The sequence below is a fragment of the Oryza sativa genome, chromosome 3 (genome assembly GCF_034140825.1).
Source record: "Oryza sativa Japonica Group chromosome 3, ASM3414082v1".
Taxonomy (NCBI): domain Eukaryota; kingdom Viridiplantae; phylum Streptophyta; class Magnoliopsida; order Poales; family Poaceae; genus Oryza; species Oryza sativa.
The window spans coordinates 29,321,357-29,342,668 of NC_089037.1; the positions used below are offsets into that span (position 1 = coordinate 29,321,357).

Consider the following 21,312-nt stretch of genomic DNA (forward strand, 5'->3'; position numbering starts at 1 on the left):
GCCCCCCAACCTATATAAGGTTAGCAGGGAACCCCTCAAAGGCACATGGGAACAATAGCGAGATAAGCACTATCAGATCATCATATCAATATACATCTAGCGAATACAATCCCTAAACAGAAATAGAGTATTACCTCTCTCTCATCGAGAGTGTCTGAATCTGTCTAAACCTTTGCCTTCCGCATGCATCCATTTTTAGATCTCCTGCGCTACCCATTTATTTGGCAACCAATTATTTATGAGGATCTCACGGTAGTTTGGACATGTATACAATATGTTGAATTTAGTGCACCTAGCCAAAAGTACAGCGAAATAAAGGAGCGGTTGAACATAACCCAACCTACTTAAACTGAAACAAAACGATAAAATGGTCAAAACAAAAACTGTAAACTAGAGGACCTAGAGTAAAATGGGAGCACAATAAAAAAAAGTAAGCCTAAGAGAACTAATGCAGAGAAGCAGTTGATTCTTGGTTACCCACTCAGTAATTAAAACCGGAGGAAGTATCTTACCACCAAGGGTATATGAACTTGCAGGGTAAGCTTGCCTCTAGCAATCAATCAGTGATGTTGATCATGTGCTATGGGTATGATGTTGATCATGTGCTATGGCTAGCAAGATCGTTCTGTTGCACAGAAAAGGTTATAAACACGATTTCTCAGAGTGCCATGCGTCCATCATGAAGATGCTTATTGAGTGACAACTGCAAACTTGGTGATAAGATGGCTTCTGTTGTGCACGGAGTAGGCCGCTTTGACTTGTCTAAAATGCTCTAGCAGCTGCCGACGCTGTAGTTGGATAGTGTACTTGGATAGGACCACCATAAGCCCACCGAGATCGAAGTGCGCAGACTTTGATGAGAGCTCTGCCGACCAAAGCAACCGGATGGCAATATGGCATACTCCGGCACATGTGGAGTACACTTTACAGTACATTCACATTTTAGGAGTACCTATCCTTACAATTCATAACGGCATGTCGTAAACCAATAAGAATAAATGAATAATCTTAACATATACTTCTTGCGTACCAAAATAAACCAACTTTAATAAAAAAAAAATATGATATAACACAACTAATCTTAGACAGAATCTGATCAAGGTTGGTTTGTTTTTGAAACGGGGAAAGTATTTACCTGCTCAAGAATCAAGACCATATGCAATTATGCAGGACACTACCATAGCTTCAACGTATGCACAAAAGCAACCCTTCACAACCTGACAAGCCACATGGCCCCTCGCCGAGAGGACGAATTAATTGGATAACGTCAGCTCGATGAGATGTTTTGTTCTATCGGACGCAATTGCAAGCAGGGCCCAAAAGATGGCTAACCGGGTAAACATGGGGAGGGAGATTTACATTTTTCTTTTCTACTCTTCTCAACCAAAGAGCACTACAACACTCAAACAAGACAATATTCTTATTTACATTCAGACAATGCATAAACTTGAGAAGATGCTACACAATCTAACTGGAGCATCTATCGATCACCAAAAAAAAAAGTTAAAACCACCGATGACATACTTACAGTACATAATTGTAACCGGCAAAATGATCATCAACTACCTTTTCATGCTTTTGGTTAGACATGATATGCTTTATATTTTCTCCATATTCGGTAAACCTTTCTGAACTTGTGCAAACCTCAATCAGCTTAAAGTTGTGATTGAGACTACATGGCGCGACATTGCACAACCAACATGTACAAATTTGTAACGTTCATCTGAGTTAGCGAAGTTTAAACATCATATACGGGCATGCGTTCTTCAATGGGCACACGGCAGATTGGACATTTCTTGCACTTATCAGAACAAGTCCTATCACAGAACCATCAACAAAACTGTCAGTTCCAAATCAACATGTAAGAGCATCCAAAGTGGCTTAACAAGTGACTGGAAACATACTTGCATAATGTTCTGTGCCGGCAAGGAAGTAAGACCATGCATATCTCCCCCTCGTAGCAAATCCTACAAAGAACCTTCTCCTGAAATGGAAAAGGAAGTACTTAGTCAACAAAGGAAAAAGAGCCGGTCAGACAACCAACAGATCATCATCAGCGCTCTCTGCCTCTCTGGAAGTTTCAGTTAGTGCCATAGAGCTGTAGTGACTTAGGTTCTTAAATAAAACAACAGAAAAGGTTAAAATGAAATGAGTTTCTTAGAGTTGTATGGATGTCCCACTTGAACCCACAAACTTGATAATTCAATATTTCTCGGTACCTAAAATTGTAGTTTGCTAAAAGTTTCAAGGCTATATCACATAAGTCTCCTTAAACATGAACGACTCAGACATATGTGATCTTATTGTGTAAGCTGAGCGACCTAAATGGCATGTCCTCAAGTTAATGGACTCAATCATGTCTATAGGATGTATTGCACCAATTTATATAATGTAAAATGATGAAACTTCACAAGTCACAAGGAGATGGTACATTTTGAAGCCTTTCAAATTCCTGCTTGGTACATTTGGTAATTTCTGATTGCTCTCCCAAAGCTGCTTGGAGCCTCCATACCTGAAAGATAATAAGTAGGAAAATAGTTATATTATGATAAAATAGAGTGCACATAACATTAATAAGGTAAACAATAATAAAATGAAAAGAGAGAATGTAACCTCTTCTGCAAGATCCCTCTTAGGCATTTTCCTGACTACCTCAGGTGGATAGCCACAAAATGTGTTGTACCTTAAAACCAAAAGGCAACCAGGCAGGAAATCAGTATAGAAAGTGGATGTGGATGCGCAAAAAGAACTGTAAACATAGAGGAAATGAAACAACTTGACCAGCTTAATAGGATCTAAATTAACAATATGAACAGGCTGAAGTCAACTATCATGTACCCAGTAGATTCAGTATAGAATAACCGGGCTTGCTCTTCTTTGCTGCCTTCATCAATAGACCACCAACCAAGAAGCCTGTGTGATGCAAAGTAAGATAAGCCAACAAGAAAACAAACATATAGAGAAGTAGCTCATAATAGCTATCAAATATTACCTTGAACCACGATGAAGAAAAGCAAAGCAATCACGGACTTTTGATGAGATTGTAAGGTAATTAGGACTAACTGGTCCATTTCGTAATAGTAGAACAACCTTCTCCAACAATCTTGCTAGAGAGAAAAGGACACCAGCGCCTTGTAAAATAAACAGTGGGGAGAACAGTGCAAATATCGGAATATACTGAGCACTAGGAGGCGTACCCTGAAAAAACAAAAGCAAATGATGTTTTCAAGATTATTATTGATCCAGCTCATGATAAAAAGCCACTAACAAGCGTTGACCCCCTAGACGAACTCAGAAAATGGACAAAGTTCTTGTTTTGCATTTTTTCCAAATAGTGTTACTGTGTTCTGTTACATGACATAATTAAAAAACAATTCCTGGAAGCTCCCCAATCCCCATCCAATGTCTGTCTACAAGTGCATCTACCAGTTTATCAACCATATGTAACCCAATAGAAATATATAAATGACACGTACCTCCAAGCGCATACAAAGCAAAACTTGGAAAATCACCAGTGGTATTTTCATTACGTGACCTCCTATGTCAGGAAGACCACAGAGCCTCTCTTGTTCATGATCTTCTAGTGATGGGAGGAGAAGACCACTCTCCCAATCACGGTATCTAATTGCCGCTGATGATGAGCTAGCCTCCCCAGGATTAGGAGATTTATGAATCATGGGATTAAACCATCTAGTACAAACAAGAAATGCAAAACACTCCGCGATTCTGTACAAAAAAGAAGGTGCTGGATTATATTATAACAGATCTCGTTAATAAAGAAAATTGCTATTGAGACTAGTCTCACCCATAATTTATAAACAAATCCCACCATCCCAAAGCACCAACATCACCTGTCATGCAATAATAATATCACAAAACATTTCAGAGTAGAGGAAAATTAGGCCGAAGAGAAATAAAAACCTGAATATTGTACAATCTAAGATAGTTTGCTGAACATGTTGTTCTTATCACATCGAACTAATAAATGATTTGATTTAAAAAGTAGCACTTAAAAGCTCATGGAGGAGGCAGACAAAGCAGCCCCTAGTAACTGGAACAACTCAGAACTTTGATGGATCCTGGTCGCTTGGGTAATCTTGAAGGACCGGATTTTCAATTGGGAAAGTAGGAACTGGATGCGGTGATTGCAGCAATCACCGCAGAGGCAAGACTCTGGATCGTTGCAGGAGCAAAGATGGCTCAATCTGTGGTCTAACATCGCTCTGGCACATAGGTCGCACAATTGTATCACGAGAATTAATCTTGTACTACTCATTAGGTAGTTGCCCAGCTATATGGAGCTAGGCAGGGGATGTAACATTCAAACTCCTTAATGCTACACAAGTCTTTTGCGTATACCAAAAAAAAAAGAACTGTAATAGATCACCAAATTGAAAGTATCGTCAAAGAAAATCGACCACATGAAATGCATTAAGGAGTTTGATTCAGTGTGGAGAAGCTGACTTCGATTTTGTGTTGGGAATTGGAAGATTACACTCTTTAGAGTGAGAAACCATGGAAAAATGTTGCATATATGCATGTGAATGGGAAAGCAGCTGGTGGGTCTTCACATCACGGGAACCCTAGGAATATCTTTTTGCTCTCTATCCAACATTGTATTGCTTATACTAAAGATAGTTTTAACTTGCACGAATTTATGCTTTAAACTGCCAAAAATAGAAACCCGGCCAGTTCAGGTGAAATCACCAGCCATTTCCAAATAGTAGAAAACTGCCTGGCTTTCAAAACCAAGCTGCTGAATGTAATGTTTCCAGATTTTATGGTTAATTGACAATCTAATCTTGTTTTAGTAACTATTGTCTCATTTGCAACTACCTAATCACTCTTAGAAGAATGTCATTGTGACAACCACTCTAGTAAACAATGAAGCGACTTTTGAGAAAGCCATATCCTACCAACTATAGAGGCTTAGCAGACAAACAAACAATATTAGTCATGTGCAAGGAAGCAAACTTTTTAACTCTACAGTCTACAGTGCTTGAAAACACATAACAAATAGGACATGCCATAATGAAGGTCAAAAAACAAAAAGGAGATCCAGGAAACTTTACCAGACAGCTTCAAAAGTGTGAAGGTTGTAGCAGCTATAAGAAACACCATAGAAATTGCAACCCAAAAGTGCTGATAGCAAATAGAAGCCGTGTCATATAAGATGAAAAGAACAGTGTATAGTCCACACTATTCTAGAACACGGCAGTCAGCACAAGATAAGAAATATGATATCATAGATAACTTATAAAAGAGCCACACACAATGTTATTCATTCATAGACTTTACATCGGTGTGAAATATTACAATGTAAATCGGTACATTCTGCTGTGACAAATAGAGTATCAGATAGAATGAAATGATCAAACCATAATTCTATAAACACAAGCCCTGATCAAGGTTTAATTCTCTTAAACTTTGAACAGAATTTACTTCATTATGTAGTGAATATTTGTTCACTGTATATGTTTTGCTTTGTTAAACTTAATAAATCATCAACCCATATTAAGCTGGTACAAGTCCAACATATAGGCTCCATAATGTGAAAATACAGCATCGTCAATTGACAAGTTCATGAGATTCTACTTTCATCCTTGCAGCTGATTTATTCTTATCAATAAAATTATTCCAATCCAGTATTCCACTAAAAATGGACTGAAAAATAATGCATTTTGTTGCATGATATTCAGCTCTCTAATTTAGTTATCATCGTATTTAAAAGTTTCTAATATATTTTTATAAGATGATTTGGTAGAAGTATGGTTACTTATAGTAAATAAAAGTTAAGCTCAAATTGAAGCTAATGGAGATAATTTCTTAAAAAGAACCACTAGTTACTAGTACTTATACTCACAGGAAGTGTCTCCCAAATAGCTTCATCGCTCATACTTTCTTCATCTCCTGGCATTAAAGCTCTACACATTCTGAATAGTCAAACCAATGCAAGGAAAAAAAATAAAGGTTAACATCCAAATTAACTTTAGCGCTACTATTGTATTAACAACTAATATCTCTAGATATTTTTGGCCAAATTAAGGTTCATGATTTGGTCAGCACATATCTTTATGAATTGCATCCAATTTATGCGTTGCATACCAACAACAGTACTGATTGTGTGACAAGCTAAATTTTAACAATGATTCAATTTCATTAAACCAGACAAAAGCCATCGCTAAAACAATCGCAAACACACTTTTGCGACGATTTCGGAGGAATACCTTTGGTTGTGAAAAGTTTCACAAAACTAAATTACTGAAAATGCCAATGAGCCTGACAGGCTAGGTCCACTAGTCAGTGTTGCATGTGTAGGCTGTTTCTTTTTAACCAACACATGCATCAGAAACAGAAACAACCCGGATGAAATACTGATGACTGATGAGAGGGCCCAACCTATCAGACCTGTTTCTCTGATAGGAGTGTAGTTTTGCTGCACATTTTGCAACTAAAAAGTGTAGTTCTCCAAAATTGTGAATAAACATGTGTCTTTTGCGATAGTTTTGCAAATGGTAGTTCAGTATTGCGAAATTTACCTTTTAAAAACACCATTTGTAACTTTTGGATAGAATGCCACCATTTATTATTATGTAGCAAAAAAAATGTTGTACGGAATAACAAAACTAAGAATAATATCAACAGTAGACTTGAGTATATTTGTAATTGAGATAATTCAACCTGCTATCAAACAAGCAATGATAAACAAGCACTTAGTGCTACCCTCTACATACCAAGTCGTCAAGTATAATGATAATTATTAATTTATTTTGCAACCAACAGAAACCATATGAGTATAATGATCATGATTAATTTATTTTGCAACCAACAGAAAGATATCATTGAACCTGACTAAGGCTGTGTTCGGCACCCCTTTTTCCAACCCCTCTCCCTCGTTTTCCACGCGCACACTTTTCAAACTGTTAAACGGTGTGTTTTTTGCAAAAAGTTTCTATACAAAAGTTGCTTAAAAAATCAAATTAATCTATTTTTGAAAAAAAAATAGCTAATACTTAATTAATTACGCGCTAATGGACCGCTCCGTTTTCCGCGCGTACTGTTCCGGTTGGGAACGTGGACTGGCGAACACAGCCTAAGCAGTGTGCAAAAATAAACAAAGAGGCAGTTGAGTAATTTCAGTATTCTTTCCAGTGGAGAAAAAGACAGACACCAAGAACCGGCCATTGAGAACAACAGAACACCAGATAATTGAATTCTTTTGGTTGCAAGAAATTTATAATCTAAAACGCGTTAGCTGCTCTTGAAGGTGCATACCATATTTGACAATAGGTCAGGTCGTCTTACTACAATCCCAGACGTAACCAAAAATAGGTTAGGACATATTACGAGTTCATGGCACAGTTTATAAGTGCTAGCTGCTTAGTCAGAAAAACAATCTTGGAAAAAAAAACTAGTTACATTCAGCACTTAAGACTTGCAGAATACATAAGCAGATAAAACAGTAAGGCACATACAATCGTGCCAATTGGTAGTGCGTTTGTGCATTTACTGATACAGTATTAAAGGCATGCAAAATAATTGTTCAGATTCATTACCTGAAATTGTCAGCAAGAATAATCACTTCAAAGGCCAGAAGAGGAAGGAATACAATCTTCAAATCAACAGTCGGCTTACTTTTAACTGCGGAAGAACAAACAGAGAGAAGGGGTATAAGAGCCTCCAGGAAATTCGTTTATGGTCGCCAAAGCTTCTCTCATCTAGATAACCTAAGAACCTACCTCTCAAACTTTCGAGATATATGCAAAGCAGCAGCTCAAACGCAATAAGCAACGGCGCTGCAACAATTGAATGGCAAGGAGCCCACTACATACAAATAGAAACCCATCAGATCAAAATGTGGGGTAAGCACGTGCATACTAACTAGAGAAATTGATACCAATTCTTACATGACGGCCATGAGGAAGCGAAGGGGCTGGCATTGAAAACCTTCCACGGGCAACAATGCCATGAAATAGCCATAGAGGGATGAATATAATCCTGCATGATGGAAATAGCAGAATTAGCATTCGGTATTAATACCTTCACTGCTACAGACAAAGCAGTCAACAATGTCTTCTGAATCTGCTACCATCATTATAGGAACAAGAGCGCTGGGTTACTCAAACAAATACATAACCAAATAAGAACGAGCTCTCAAAGTGCAGCCTTCAGTAGAACCAGGAACTGTGGCCCAGCATCAGCTAAAGACTAACCGAAGCACACCCTCTGCGTGAGCAAAATGCCTACATCAACTCATCAATGTCCAAACACAAGGACACGAAAGAGCTGAATCGTTCTGGTGGAGAAAATTAGTTCACCAGACCACCACAAGCAGGCGACGACTCTCAACCGCACGCAAAGGACTAGTCCGATTCCCCCCTCAGCCTGCATCTGCATCCGATGGAAACCCCCCCAAAAAAACCACTACGCCAGCCACTAATTCCACCCCCAACTCGCAATCTCGCGGGAACCACTAAGCCAGATCGAAGCGGAGGCCCGTGGCGGCGGAGGACGGGGGAGGGTGCTAGCTAGGGTTTAGAGCAGGGAGCGTTACCACCAGGAGTAGGCTGTGCGGCCGTCGACTTTGAGCGCGAGGAGGAGCGTGAAGCAGAAGAGCGCCGCGTGCGCCGCCGCCGCCTGCGCCGTCTTCCCCACCCCCGCCCACGTCTGCGCCCGCCGCCGCTGCATCCCTCACCTCCTCACCGCGCCCCAAACCCCACTGGAAATTAATCTCTTCCGCTCCCGCGTCCGCCTCTCCCTCCTCCTTGGTCTTCTCCCCGCTGCGCCTGCGCCGAGCCGAGCCGCCGACGAAGGAGTGGGAGACAAAAGTGAGGCGACGAGGACGAAGGGTTCCTTCCTCTCTCTCTCTCTCTCTCTCTCCCCTCTTAGACTCTAGCCCTTTTCTTTAGTCTTTTGGCTGGAGATGGAGTGTGATTAGATGATTCTAAGTATCTATCCTTCCTTCTGTGCGTTGCGTTTTACTGTATTTTAGTCGTAAAACTTGTATGTTTCTCAGGCTGATGCTGGCTGGCTGGCTGCTCATGGGTTGGATTTGGATCTGATACGGATGGGGGGTGGAGGGGAGAAGCCGACGAGCCGGATATTTTTGTTGGCCGCCGTTTTGTTGGGTTTTTTTTGCCGCGGATTCGCTCGCTGTGCGCGTTTGTGGATCCGTCCCCGTTTCGGCGTCGCTTGCACGGCACACCCACCCGCACGGGGCGAGGGAGGAGGACGACCAGCCCAGCCGCGACGCGGTCTCGCTCTCGCTCTCGCACCCACGCGCCGGGGTGCAGCCGGTGTCCGCGGGTACGCGACGACGGGCGGTGGGTGGCGCCTGCCCGCACGCCAGGTTGATGAGCGGTTGGATGGGTGGATGGATCGCAGGATTGGGGTGGGGCCGTGCTTCCGGGGTCATTAACCTTGAGTGGGCAATCAAGCAATGGCTATTAAATACTTCCTTTCCTCTGTTTTAAAATAAATATAGTTTTGTACTGCCCATGTCTACTCTAATGACTATGTTGGAATTAATGAATGGGCCTTAGCCCACTCGAAGATTAATTCTTTGGAAAATCACAAAAGCCCACCTCATGGGATGGCATGCATGTGGAGTTTAGTACCACCTTGCTTATTCTAGGAGAGGGGGACCTCCTTAAAAGGGAGGATGCCCTCCTAGCCACTTGAAGCATGTGTGGTGGAGAGAAGAGGGGAAACACGCGCGCGCTCGCTCGCCTGGCCTGGCAGGGCAGGGCAGGCGGCGCGCGTGCACGACGTACGCGTCGAATGGTCCGAAAAATTGGCTCCTCACCCTTGCGCAGATGCAGCCTCCTTTTGCATTTTTGTTTTGCTGCAAATTCGGATTCGTTTTGTTTTGGAAACGTTCCGAAAAATCCGGTGCGTGCAAACGGCGTGGAGTCCGGATTGCGGGCGCCCTGATCAAGCGACCCTTCTCTATATAAACCGACCCGCCGTCTTCACGCAATATATGCGAAAATCAATCTAGGGTTTGCCTCCTACTCTGTACTGCGCCGTCGCTCGTAGACTACTCCATCCCGCTCGCCGGCGTGCACCAGCGATCGGGAGAGCAGGTCTCCGGAACCTCTGCCTTTGACGTCCTGCACCGGGAGAAGGCGGCAATAAGGTTTTTGGGAAGCGCTTCGCGCGACTGCTCCCTGTTCGTTCGCGACGGCTCGCCTTCCTCTTCGCTCGCGTGTTTCGTGCCTTCGTAGACACCTGCGAAAAGTTTCGACCAAGCAGCCGGTCTTTTCGTCACCTCGGTACGTGTTCAATATGTTGCGCATATTTGATCTGTTCATGTTATTCTGCGTAGTTTACATGTGTAGATCTAATGATGCGTTCATGCTAGTTTTCATCTGTAATGTCATGATTTATTTATGGAATAAATTAAATCCTTATATGCCCATAATCTCAACAATCCAAAAACCTTATTATAGGCACTGTGATTTTACTATGGCTGGTTTTGCCGATGCACTGAGGCCGGATAAATTCACCGGTGTGCATTTTAAGAGATGGCAGATCAGGGTCACTCTGTGGCTGACAGCTATGAAATGCTTCTGGGTGAGTACTGGCAAACCTGAAGGAGTTCTTACTGCTGAACAGCAGAAGCAATTCGAGGAAGCCACTACTCTCTTTGTGGGATGCATTCTTAGCGTTCTTGGCGATCGTCTGGTCGAGGTGTATATGCATATGACCGACGCTAAGGAGTTGTGGGATGCACTGAATACTAAATTCGGTGCTACTGATGCTAGCAATGATCTGTATATCATGGAGCAGTTTCATGACTACAAAATGGCTGACAACCGTTCTGTAGTCGAACAGGCTCATGAGATACAAACCATGGCTAAGGAACTCGAACTCCTTAAGTGTGTCTTACCCGACAAATTTGTGGCCGGGTGCATTATTGCAAAACTTCCTCCATCTTGGAGGAGTTTCGGTACTGCACTCAAACACAAGAGACAGGAATACTCCGTTGAGGGGTTGATTGCGTCTCTTGATGTTGAGGAGAAAGCTCGGGAAAAAGATGCCGCGTCTAAGGGCGATGGTGGGCAGTCCAGTGCCAATGTTGTGCACAAGGCCCAGAACAAGAGCAAGGGGAAATACAAAGCTCAGCAGACCACCAACTTCAAGAAGCAGAAGAAGAACAACAACAATCCTAATCAGGATGAGAGGACTTGCTTTGTGTGTGGCCAAGTTGGTCATCTGGCTAGGAAGTGTCCACAACGCAAGGGGATGAAGGCACCTGCAGGGCAGACTTCTAAGTCTGCTAATGTGACCATTGGCAACACTGGAGATGGAAGCGGGTATGGTAATTTACCTACTGTTTTTTCAGTTAATCAATCTACTAATTGGTGGATTGATACTGGGGCCAATGTACATGTTTGTGCTGACATCTCATTGTTTTCTTCTTATCAGGTCGCACGGGGTTCCACCGTCCTAATGGGGAATGGGTCACATGCTTCTGTTCATGGTGTTGGCACGGTAGATCTGAAGTTTACTTCGGGAAAGATCGTGCAGCTGAAGAACGTGCAGCATGTCCCTTCTATCGACAGGAATCTTGTTAGTGGCTCCCGTCTGACTAGAGACGGATTTAAGTTGGTTTTTGAGTCTAATATTTTATTGGTAAAGGTTATGAGTGCGGAGGCCTGTTCCGCTTTTCCCTTTCTGATTTCTGCAATAAGTCTGTGAACCATATTTGTGGCAGTGTGGATGATGAGGCTAATGTTTGGCATTCACGTTTATGTCATATTAATTTTGGCTTGATGTCTCGGCTTTCCAGCATGTGTTTAATTCCTAAGTTTTCCATTGTCAAAGGTTCTAAGTGCCATAGTTGTGTGCAATCGAAGCAACCTCGCAAGCCTCACAAGGCTGCCGAGGAGAGAAACTTGGCACCACTAGAACTCCTACATTCAGATCTTTGTGAAATGAATGGGGTGTTGACGAAGGGTGGAAAACGATATTTCATGACATTGATTGATGATGCTACTAGATTTTGCTATGTGTACTTGTTGAAAACGAAAGACGAGGCTCTAGACTATTTTAAAATTTATAAGGCAGAAGTTGAAAATCAACTTGACAGAAAGATAAAAAGGCTTAGGTCTGATCGTGGTGGAGAGTTTTTCTCGAACGAGTTTGACTTATTCTGTGAGGAACATGGCATCATACATGAGAGGACGCCTCCCTATTCTCCCGAGTCTAATGGGATTGCTGAAAGGAAGAACCGCACACTGACTGACTTGGTGAATGCCATGTTGGACACCGCGGGACTGCCTAAGGCATGGTGGGGGGAGGCATTGTTGACCTCAAATCATGTGTTAAACAGAGTTCCTAACAGAAATAAGGACAAAACACCATATGAGATATGGATTGGTAGAAAACCATCACTTTCTTATTTGCGCACATGGGGGTGCTTGGCGAAAGTCAATGTACCAATAACGAAGAAGCGCAAACTTGGACCTAAGACTGTGGACTGTGTTTTTCTGGGATATGCTCATCATAGCATTGCCTATAGATTTTTAATAGTTAAATCCGAGGTACCGGACATGCATGTTGGTACAATTATGGAGTCTCGTGATGCTACCTTCTTTGAGAGCTTTTTTCCAATGAAGGATACACATAGTGGTTCGAACCAACCCTCTGAAATAATTCCCAGTTCAATCACACCACCAGAACAAACTGAACATACACATGAACTTGTCTCTGAGGAGGATGTCAGTGAAGCTCCTCGAAGGAGTAAGAGACAAAGGACGGCTAAGTCTTTTGGTGATGATTTCACTGTGTACCTCGTGGATGACACTCCTAAGTCAATTTCAGAAGCATATGCATCTCCTGATGCAGACTACTGGAAGGAGGCTGTCCGTAGTGAAATGGATTCCATTATCGCTAACGGGACTTGGGAGGTGACAGAGCGACCCTATGGGTGTAAACCTGTGGGGTGCAAGTGGGTGTTCAAGAAGAAGCTTAGGCCTGACGGTACTATTGAAAAGTACAAGGCTCGGCTTGTTGCTAAGGGCTATACTCAGAAAGAAGGCGAAGATTTTTTTTGACACTTACTCACCTGTTGCTAGATTGACCACAATTCGTGTGCTACTTTCCCTAGCAGCCTCACATGGTCTTCTCGTTCATCAAATGGACGTTAAGACAGCTTTTCTTAATGGAGAGCTGGATGAGGAGATCTATATGGATCAACCTGATGGGTTTGTAGTTGAAGGTCAAGAAGGCAAAGTGTGCAAATTGTTGAAGTCTTTGTATGGTCTGAAACAAGCTCCTAAGCAATGGCATGAGAAATTTGACAAAACATTGACATCTGCAGGCTTTGCAGTCAATGAGGCAGATAAATGTGTGTACTATCGCCATGGTGGGGGTGAGGGAGTTATTTTGTGCTTGTATGTTGACGACATACTGATATTTGGGACAAACCTTGAGGTGATAAATGAGGTTAAATCATTCTTGTCTCAAAATTTTGATATGAAAGATTTGGGAGTAGCTGATGTTATCTTAAACATTAAGCTAATTAGAGGTGAGAATGGGATTACTCTCTTGCAGTCCCATTATGTGGAGAAGATCTTGAATCGCTTTGGCTACATTGATAGTAAGCCTTCTCCAACACCTTATGATCCTAGCTTGTTGCTTCGCAAGAACAAGAGAATTGCTAGGAATCAACTGGAATACTCCCAAATCATTGGCTCGTTGATGTACCTGGCTAGTGCAACTAGGCCTGATATCTCCTTTGCTGTGAGCAAGTTGAGCCGATTTACTTCTAATCCGGGAGATGATCACTGGCGTGCGCTTGAGCGAGTAATGCGCTATCTGAAAGGTACTGTGGAATTGGGACTTCACTATACTGGGTATCCTGCGGTACTGGAGGGTTATAGTGATTCTAACTGGATCTCTGATGTGGATGAGATCAAAGCCACTAGTGGATATGTTTTCACACTGGGTGGTGGTGCTGTTTCATGGAGGTCTTGCAAACAGACAATTTTGACGAGGTCAACCATGGAAGCAGAACTAACGGCACTGGATACTGCTACTGTTGAGGCAGAATGGCTGCGTGATCTATTAATGGATCTGCCTGTTGTTGAAAAACCGGTGCCGGCTATCCTTATGAACTGTGACAATCAAACGGTAATTGTCAAAGTGAATAGTTCTAAGGATAATATGAAATCGTCTAGACATGTGAAAAGACGATTGAAGTCTGTCAGGAAATTAAGAAACTCCGGAGTTATAACGTTGGATTACATCCAAACAGCGAGAAACCTGGCAGATCCCTTCACGAAGGGACTATCACGAAATGTGATAGACAATGCATCGAAGGAGATGGGTTTGAGACCCATGTGAGTTATACTATGGTGGTAACCCAGTCTATGTGATCGGAGATCCCGTGAATTAGATCCTGGGAAGAACAAACCATTAATAAACTAGAGGAGAGTACCAATATATATACCCTATCCAAGTGAAGATGCATATACTCTCGTGAGCTGCAAGGCAGGTTGGCTATGCCTTAATGAGTTCTGTTGGCTTTAATTAGCAAAGATGTTGTCCTGCAGAGCATTCTTGAAGGAACTCACCTTTGTGAGCTTGACTGTTGGTCGCAGTCTATGAAGATTTTGGGTGAATCTTCTAGGAAGCTTACTAAAGACCTAGGAGTATGACTTATACGCTCCACCCGAGGGGTAGTCTACAGACGGTCTAGTACCAGATAAGACTTTGAGTGAAACTTGCTTGCACAAGACTTGCAATTCAAGGCGTAGTCCATTGTTCAAGTTGTGAGTAAGTGTAGCTTGGAGTTCTAGGTGGATGTTCAACCTTAATTGGTCTCCATCGAACCGCTGGTATATAAACAATACATTGGAAAAGGCAAATCTCAGTGGGATTTTGAGATTTGGTGGGGGATTGTTGGAATTAATGAATGGGCCTTAGCCCACTCGAAGATTAATTCTTTGGAAAATCACAAAAGCCCACCTCATGGGATGGCATGCATGTGGAGTTTAGTACCACCTTGCTTATTCTAGGAGAGGGGGACCTCCTTAAAAGGGAGGATGCCCTCCTAGCCACTTGAAGCATGTGTGGTGGAGAGAAGAGGGGAAACACACGCGCGCGCTCGCTCGCCTCGCCTCGCCTGGCCTGGCCTGGCCTGGCCTGGCAGGGCAGGGCAGGCGGCGCGCGTGCACGACGTACGCGTCGAATGGTCCGAAAAATTGGCTCCTCACCCTTGCGCAGATGCAGCCTCCTTTTGCAGTTTTGTGCAGATGCAGTTACGCGCGACTTATCCGGTTCGGTTACGCGCAGTAGAGATCGTGCGGGCGCCCTGATCAAGCGACCCTTCTCTATATAAACCGACCCGCCGTCTTCACGCAATATATGCGAAAATCAATCTAGGGTTTGCCTCCTACTCTGTACTGCGCCGTCGCTCGTAGACTACTCCATCCCGCTCGCCGGCGTGCACCAGCGATCGGGAGAGCAGGTCTCCGGAACCTCTGCCTTTGACGTCCTGCACCGGGAGAAGGCGGCAATAAGGTTTTTGGGAAGCGCTTCGCGCGACTGCTCCCTGTTCGTTCGCGACGGCTCGCCTTCCTCTTCGCTCGCGTGTTTCGTGCCTTCGTAGACACCTGCGAAAAGTTTCGACCAAGCAGCCGGTCTTTTCGTCACCTCGGTACGTGTTCAATATGTTGCGCATATTTGATCTGTTCATGTTATTCTGCGTAGTTTACATGTGTAGATCTAATGATGCGTTCATGCTAGTTTTCATCTGTAATGTCATGGTTTATTTATGGAATAAATTAAATCCTTATATGCCCATAATCTCAACAGACTATTTATTTTATTTGAAAAAAGTTTATGATCAATATTTTTATTGTTATTAGATGATAAAACATAAATAGTACTTTATGTGTGACTATTTTTTAAAAAAAATTCATAAATTTTTCAAATAAGACGAACGGTCAAATGTTGGACACGGATACCCACGGCTGTACTTATTTTGGGATGGAGGTAGTACTCGCTAAGTGTTTTAATAGATAACACCATTAACTTTTTAATACATGTTTAACCATTCGTGTTGTTCAAAAATTTTGTGTAAATGCATAAGATATAAATTATGCTTAAAATATTTTTTAGTGATAAAACAACTCACAACAAAATAAATTGTAAACATATGCCTAAAAGTCAATAGCGTCATCTATTGAAAGAAGTAGCAACAGAGAATCTACTCTAAGTCATTAAGTTGTCCAGTTCAATAATTTACCATTGTCATTATCTCTGTTTACAATATACCCATGATTTTACCAATTGTTTTACAATATACTATTCAGCTATGTTTTTTTTAGAAAAATATTCAAAATACCTTTAAAAACATATGAGGTTAACAATCGATTTATCTTATTAGAAGTTTGAAAAAAAATATGTGGCCTCCTTGGACAACGCAGAAGTTTGTGTATAAGTTTCAAGTTTTTATATATTTGTTTTTTAGAAAACAATATTTTTGTGTGGTATATGAGAGAGCAATTGCTTCCACAAAAGATAATAGCACAAAAATATGTTATGTAGCGTATGAAAGATGATTCACATTAAAAACAAAAACATAAAAGGTATTTTATATAACATATACTCTCTCCGTTTTTTAATAGATGACGCCGTTGACTTTTTCTCACATGTTTGACCATTCGTTTTATTCAAAATTTTTATGCAAATGTATGAGATATAAATCACACTTACAGTACTATGAGTGATAAAACAACTCATAACAAAATAAATTATAATTATGTAAATTTTTTGAATAAGACAAATGGTCAAACATGTGAGAAAAAATCAACGGCGTCATCTATTAAAGAATGGAGGTAGTATAAGATAAGTTATAATTTACAAAAAAAAATAGAAATGGAAAAAAAAACCTGAAACTTATATACAAACTTCTATGTTATGCAAGGAGGCCACATTAAAATTTTCATATTTATTGGAAAAATCTAATAATATAAATCAATTGTTACATAAGGGTGTTTTGGGTGTATTTGAGGAAAAGGTTCAGCCCAATGATATGTTGTAAAATAATTGATAAAGCCGTCGGTATATATTATAAAAAACAGGAATGCTATGTAATGGCATTCTGTTCCATCCATCGCTTGGAACAGGATGCACTCAACTCCTCCACATCTGAGCTAAACAATGGATGCATAAGCTGTGGCGACGACAACGCCTAGGATAGAGGTGTTGTCGGAGCCAGTGGACTGGGCTGCGATAGTGGCGGCCGGTGGATGTGGGTTGCAAGGACGGTGCCCGAGACGGAGTTATCACCAGAGTGGTCATACCTAGAGTTGGAGTCAACAAATGTGGGTTACCGTGGTGGTAACGGCAATAATTGGAACGAAATTGTCATTGTAGTGGTCGGACATAGAGTTGGAGCCAATGAACATGGGTTGTAGCAGCAGCCACGACGATAATTGGGATGGAGATGTCATCAAAGTAGTTGGACGCGGAGTCGAGGCTGGTGGACATGGGTTGCGCGGGACAGGCGGCCGTGACGGAGATGTTGCCAGAGTAGTTGTATGTGAGCCGCGGTGATGACAACCAGAACGGTGCTGTTGTCGGAGTACTCGGACTCGGGCCACGACAACAGTGGCCGGAACGGAGCTGTCGCCGGAGTGGTTGGACATGGAGTTGGAGCCGGTGGACGTGGGCTGCACGGGTACATCGCGTGCGCGGTGGTGCTTCTGGCGTCAACTCCATATGCTCCTCTCCACATTCAAGGCGACGAGCTCCAGCATGGGGTGTGGACGGCGAAGGACGACTGCCGCTGGCGACAAGCTCCGGCGTGGGACGTGGACTATGAGCCCACCAGCAACGACGCCTCGGTTCCTAACTCCTAATACCTAGTAGGAAACACTTACGAGTATCGTCACCTCGCAAGTGCACATGATACGTGGTAGAAATTGTCTGATCCCGGTTAGGTATCACGATACCTAACTAGTATCATTTCGTTTAAATGGGATTCCATTGTATAGTTACCCCCATAGAAAAGTGTCATTTTGTAAATTATTAGGCTAGGACATGCTCAATAGTATAAAATAGATTCTCTCGTTATTAAATAAATCAATTAGGAGCATCTCAATCTGGCGTAGTGGCACGGGATGATGATTAGTGAGAAGCGTGTGCGTCTCGGGTTCCTCGTTAAGAGTTGGGGTTTAAGGATTTATTTTCTGGCCGGATGTGGGTTCAGTTCACTTTTAAAAAATTGGGAATATTGAGGTGTATACAGGCTCTGAAAGCTCTGCTCTATGTCACCGTGTACTATGTCACGGTCTCACGGAGGCTATATGTTATGTTGCAATGTTACTTCAATAAGTAACAACATTGCATTGGTTCGTTTTATTTGACGTCCTTTACATGTCCATTCATTTCAATTTTCCCTTATAATTACGAAGTTAACTTATCAAATCGCGTTGTGTTGACCGGCAGCTTCAGACGGACCCAAGCTACAGTGTCAGTCATCTTATTTACATTTCTGTTGTTGTTTCTTATTAATTCTTAGCATTGTGAGAGTGGTAATATAATAGCATTAGTTATAGCGTACGAATCTACTATGAAGATAGTGATAGCAAGCTTTCATCACAGGCTTATCTAGATAAGCTTCGATGGTTACTTAAGGAGCATCTACGCTTTATTTTAACAATACTTTGGCTCTCTCGTTCCTCCGTATTGTATGGGTTAAGAAGATAGGCTGAGTTCTTTTTTGAAAGTTCCCAACTTATCTCTCTTATTATCCACTTACATGCTTTCTAAACTAATAAATAGTGTATTATATATATATATATATATATATTACTTTAAAAGATCTTATTAATTTATCTTTTTTTAAAAAATAAAAGTTAATTAATTATACGCTAATGAGTTGCTCCATCTATGTGCACGAGAGATTAGCTCCAACCCTAAGTAACAACACAGCCTTATGCAGTTTAGGATAGTTGGTATTTCCTTCGTTTTATATTATAAGATGATTTGATTTTTTTTCAAACTATTTTAAGTATGATTAAGTTTATAGGAAAAATATTAGCGATATCTACAACCCCAATTAGTTTTACTAAACCTTTTATATTATAATTGTTTTGTATTAAAACTATTTCTATGCTTTTTCATAAATTAATAGAACTTTAGTTAGGAAAAAAATCAAAAACGTTTTCTAGTATGAAAGGAAGGGAGGAGTACATGTGTGATGGGCAGGAGGAAGACGGTGTCCTATGGGCAAAATTTGCTACAGGACATCCAAAAAACGTGTAATTAGTTGAAAGACACCGCAAAAACGCTTATTTGCTATAGGGCAAAAAAAACTAGTAATTAGCTGCTGGACACTCGCAGGATTATTTTATTATATCCGGAGAAATTGGAGAGAAAAACAACTGTGTAAGTACGATTTTACCCTTCAATTTTTTTTTCTTTTTCTTTTTTCACTATCCTTCTCTACTCCTCCTTCCTTATTCTTCTCTCTCTCATTCTTTCTCTCTTTCTCTTTCCGAACCCGCTGATGACCGCGCTCCAGCTGACCACATTGGGCGCGACCGTGCCGCCGATCTGCTCCATCTGGGCGAGCACGTCCAATGCCTCGTCGCACAGCCCAGCTGTAGCGTAGCTGGTGATCAGGGTATTCCATGTCACGATGTTCTTCTCCGTCGCGTCCCTGAAAGCTTTCTTGGCGTTGTCCATCTCCCCGAGCTTGCCGTACATGCACACCAGCGAGTTGGTGATGAACACGTAGCCATGGATGACGCCCTTCATGACGCCGCAGCCGTGTGTCGCCTCCCCTTTGGCCAATGCAAGGTCGCCGGCATAAGGGCACGCCGAGAGCGCCACGGCCATGGACTCGGCGTTCCCCTCACAGCCGCTCCTATTCATTTCACCGAACAGTTGAAGAACATCAGCGCGAGAGCGAGGTCCCCGCTTGAACGGCCGAGGTGGGCGCGGAGGAGGCGATTCCATGGGATGGCGCTGGTGATCGGAGGGTGGTGGTGGATCGGTTGGTCGCCGGCCACCGCCCCGCCGTGTCCGCACCACATGGCCGACCTCGCCTGGGCACCCATCCACACCGCCGCTGCGCTGCTCAGCCCGAGGACTTCGCCCTCGTCCGCCGCGTCGGCGCCGGGGCGCCTCGAAGGAGAACGCGGCGTCGCCACCGCATGTCCAGCCGCCGATTCAGGAAGACTTCCAGTCGAGTACCTGCACATAATAGGCCGTAGACATTGTGCGCCGCCCACTCGAGTTCCTCTCGGCCGTCGCCGCCTCGCCGCTGGCCTGCTGAACCTGTTGCCATCGCCGGCGTGTTCCGGCTGGTCGACGCGGCGCTGCGCAGGGAGAGAGAGAGGGGGGGGGGGGGGGGGCCATAAATTTGAGCTTACATGTAGGATCCACGTTGGATTCATTTGAGCCAAGGGGGTAAACTTGTCTTTAATGATTGTTTCTCTCTTCAATTTCTCAGGATATAATAAAATAATTCCGCGGATGTCTAGCAGCTAATTATCAGTTTTTTATAGTGTCATATAGCAAATAAGCATTTTTATGGTGTCTCTCAGCTAATTACACCTTTTTTTGGATGTCTTGTAGCAAATTTTGCCTATGGAATATGGGAGAGGTTTATTATACAATTGAGTAACAACCAAACGACAAATCCCGCATGTGATCTACACTCGCGCTCACCCAGCATTAGTCCGGCATGAGTTTTGGCTGATTACCAAAACCACTAGCATAGAGAATCCTATTGTGTTTTATTATTATCTTTGCCTTTATCGTAGCAGTAGAAAAAAGTATAGTACAATAATGTATGGTCAGATTAGCGTGGATATTTCACCTCATCTGACAATTGTAAACAATGAATAGGGATGAAATCAGACAAGAAAAATATTTGGTGTGATTTACCTCTAAATTTGGTGAAATAGGGATATGGTAAGGGTTTTTAATATCTGAAGATACGGGACTTGAACAGTTATTTGTTGGGTACATATTCAATACTGAATATGATGCAAAATATTCGATATTTGGGAATAAATTCCGGGTTCAAATCATGTTGCGTACGAATATTACGCACATATAGAGATGTACATGATTTTTAAGTGAGACTAGTAATTCGCCAATGATCTTTGTCTTCAAACGCATGTGTGAGAACTTGTGTATAAGTGTGATATTACGTGTATGGTGGTATGCGTGCGCATGTGTTCCTCATGTACTAATTGAGAAAATAATCAATAAGCACCTATTCAGACAGTAGACAGGCTTGAAAGATGGGCCATCTTCACATGACATCAGGCCCATCAGGAC

General features: G+C 42.4%; 1 protein-coding gene across 1 annotated transcript; it reads right to left on the reverse strand.

Annotated features, from left to right (window-relative positions):
• Positions 1-1,328: 1,328 nt before the first annotated feature.
• LOC4333857 (uncharacterized) lies at positions 1,329-9,076 on the reverse strand. The gene is made up of 14 exons (XM_015776766.3): positions 8,555-9,076; positions 7,908-7,998; positions 7,740-7,824; positions 7,557-7,641; positions 5,864-5,933; positions 5,073-5,142; positions 3,806-3,851; positions 3,477-3,726; positions 2,993-3,198; positions 2,839-2,913; positions 2,614-2,683; positions 2,432-2,512; positions 1,905-1,984; positions 1,329-1,817 (listed from the first exon to the last, which is right to left on the reverse strand). The coding sequence occupies exons 1-14, from the start codon at positions 8,686-8,688 to the stop codon at positions 1,739-1,741; spliced, it is 1,422 nt and encodes a 473-aa protein (XP_015632252.1). The 5' UTR covers positions 8,689-9,076; the 3' UTR covers positions 1,329-1,738.
• Positions 9,077-21,312: the final 12,236 nt, after the last annotated feature.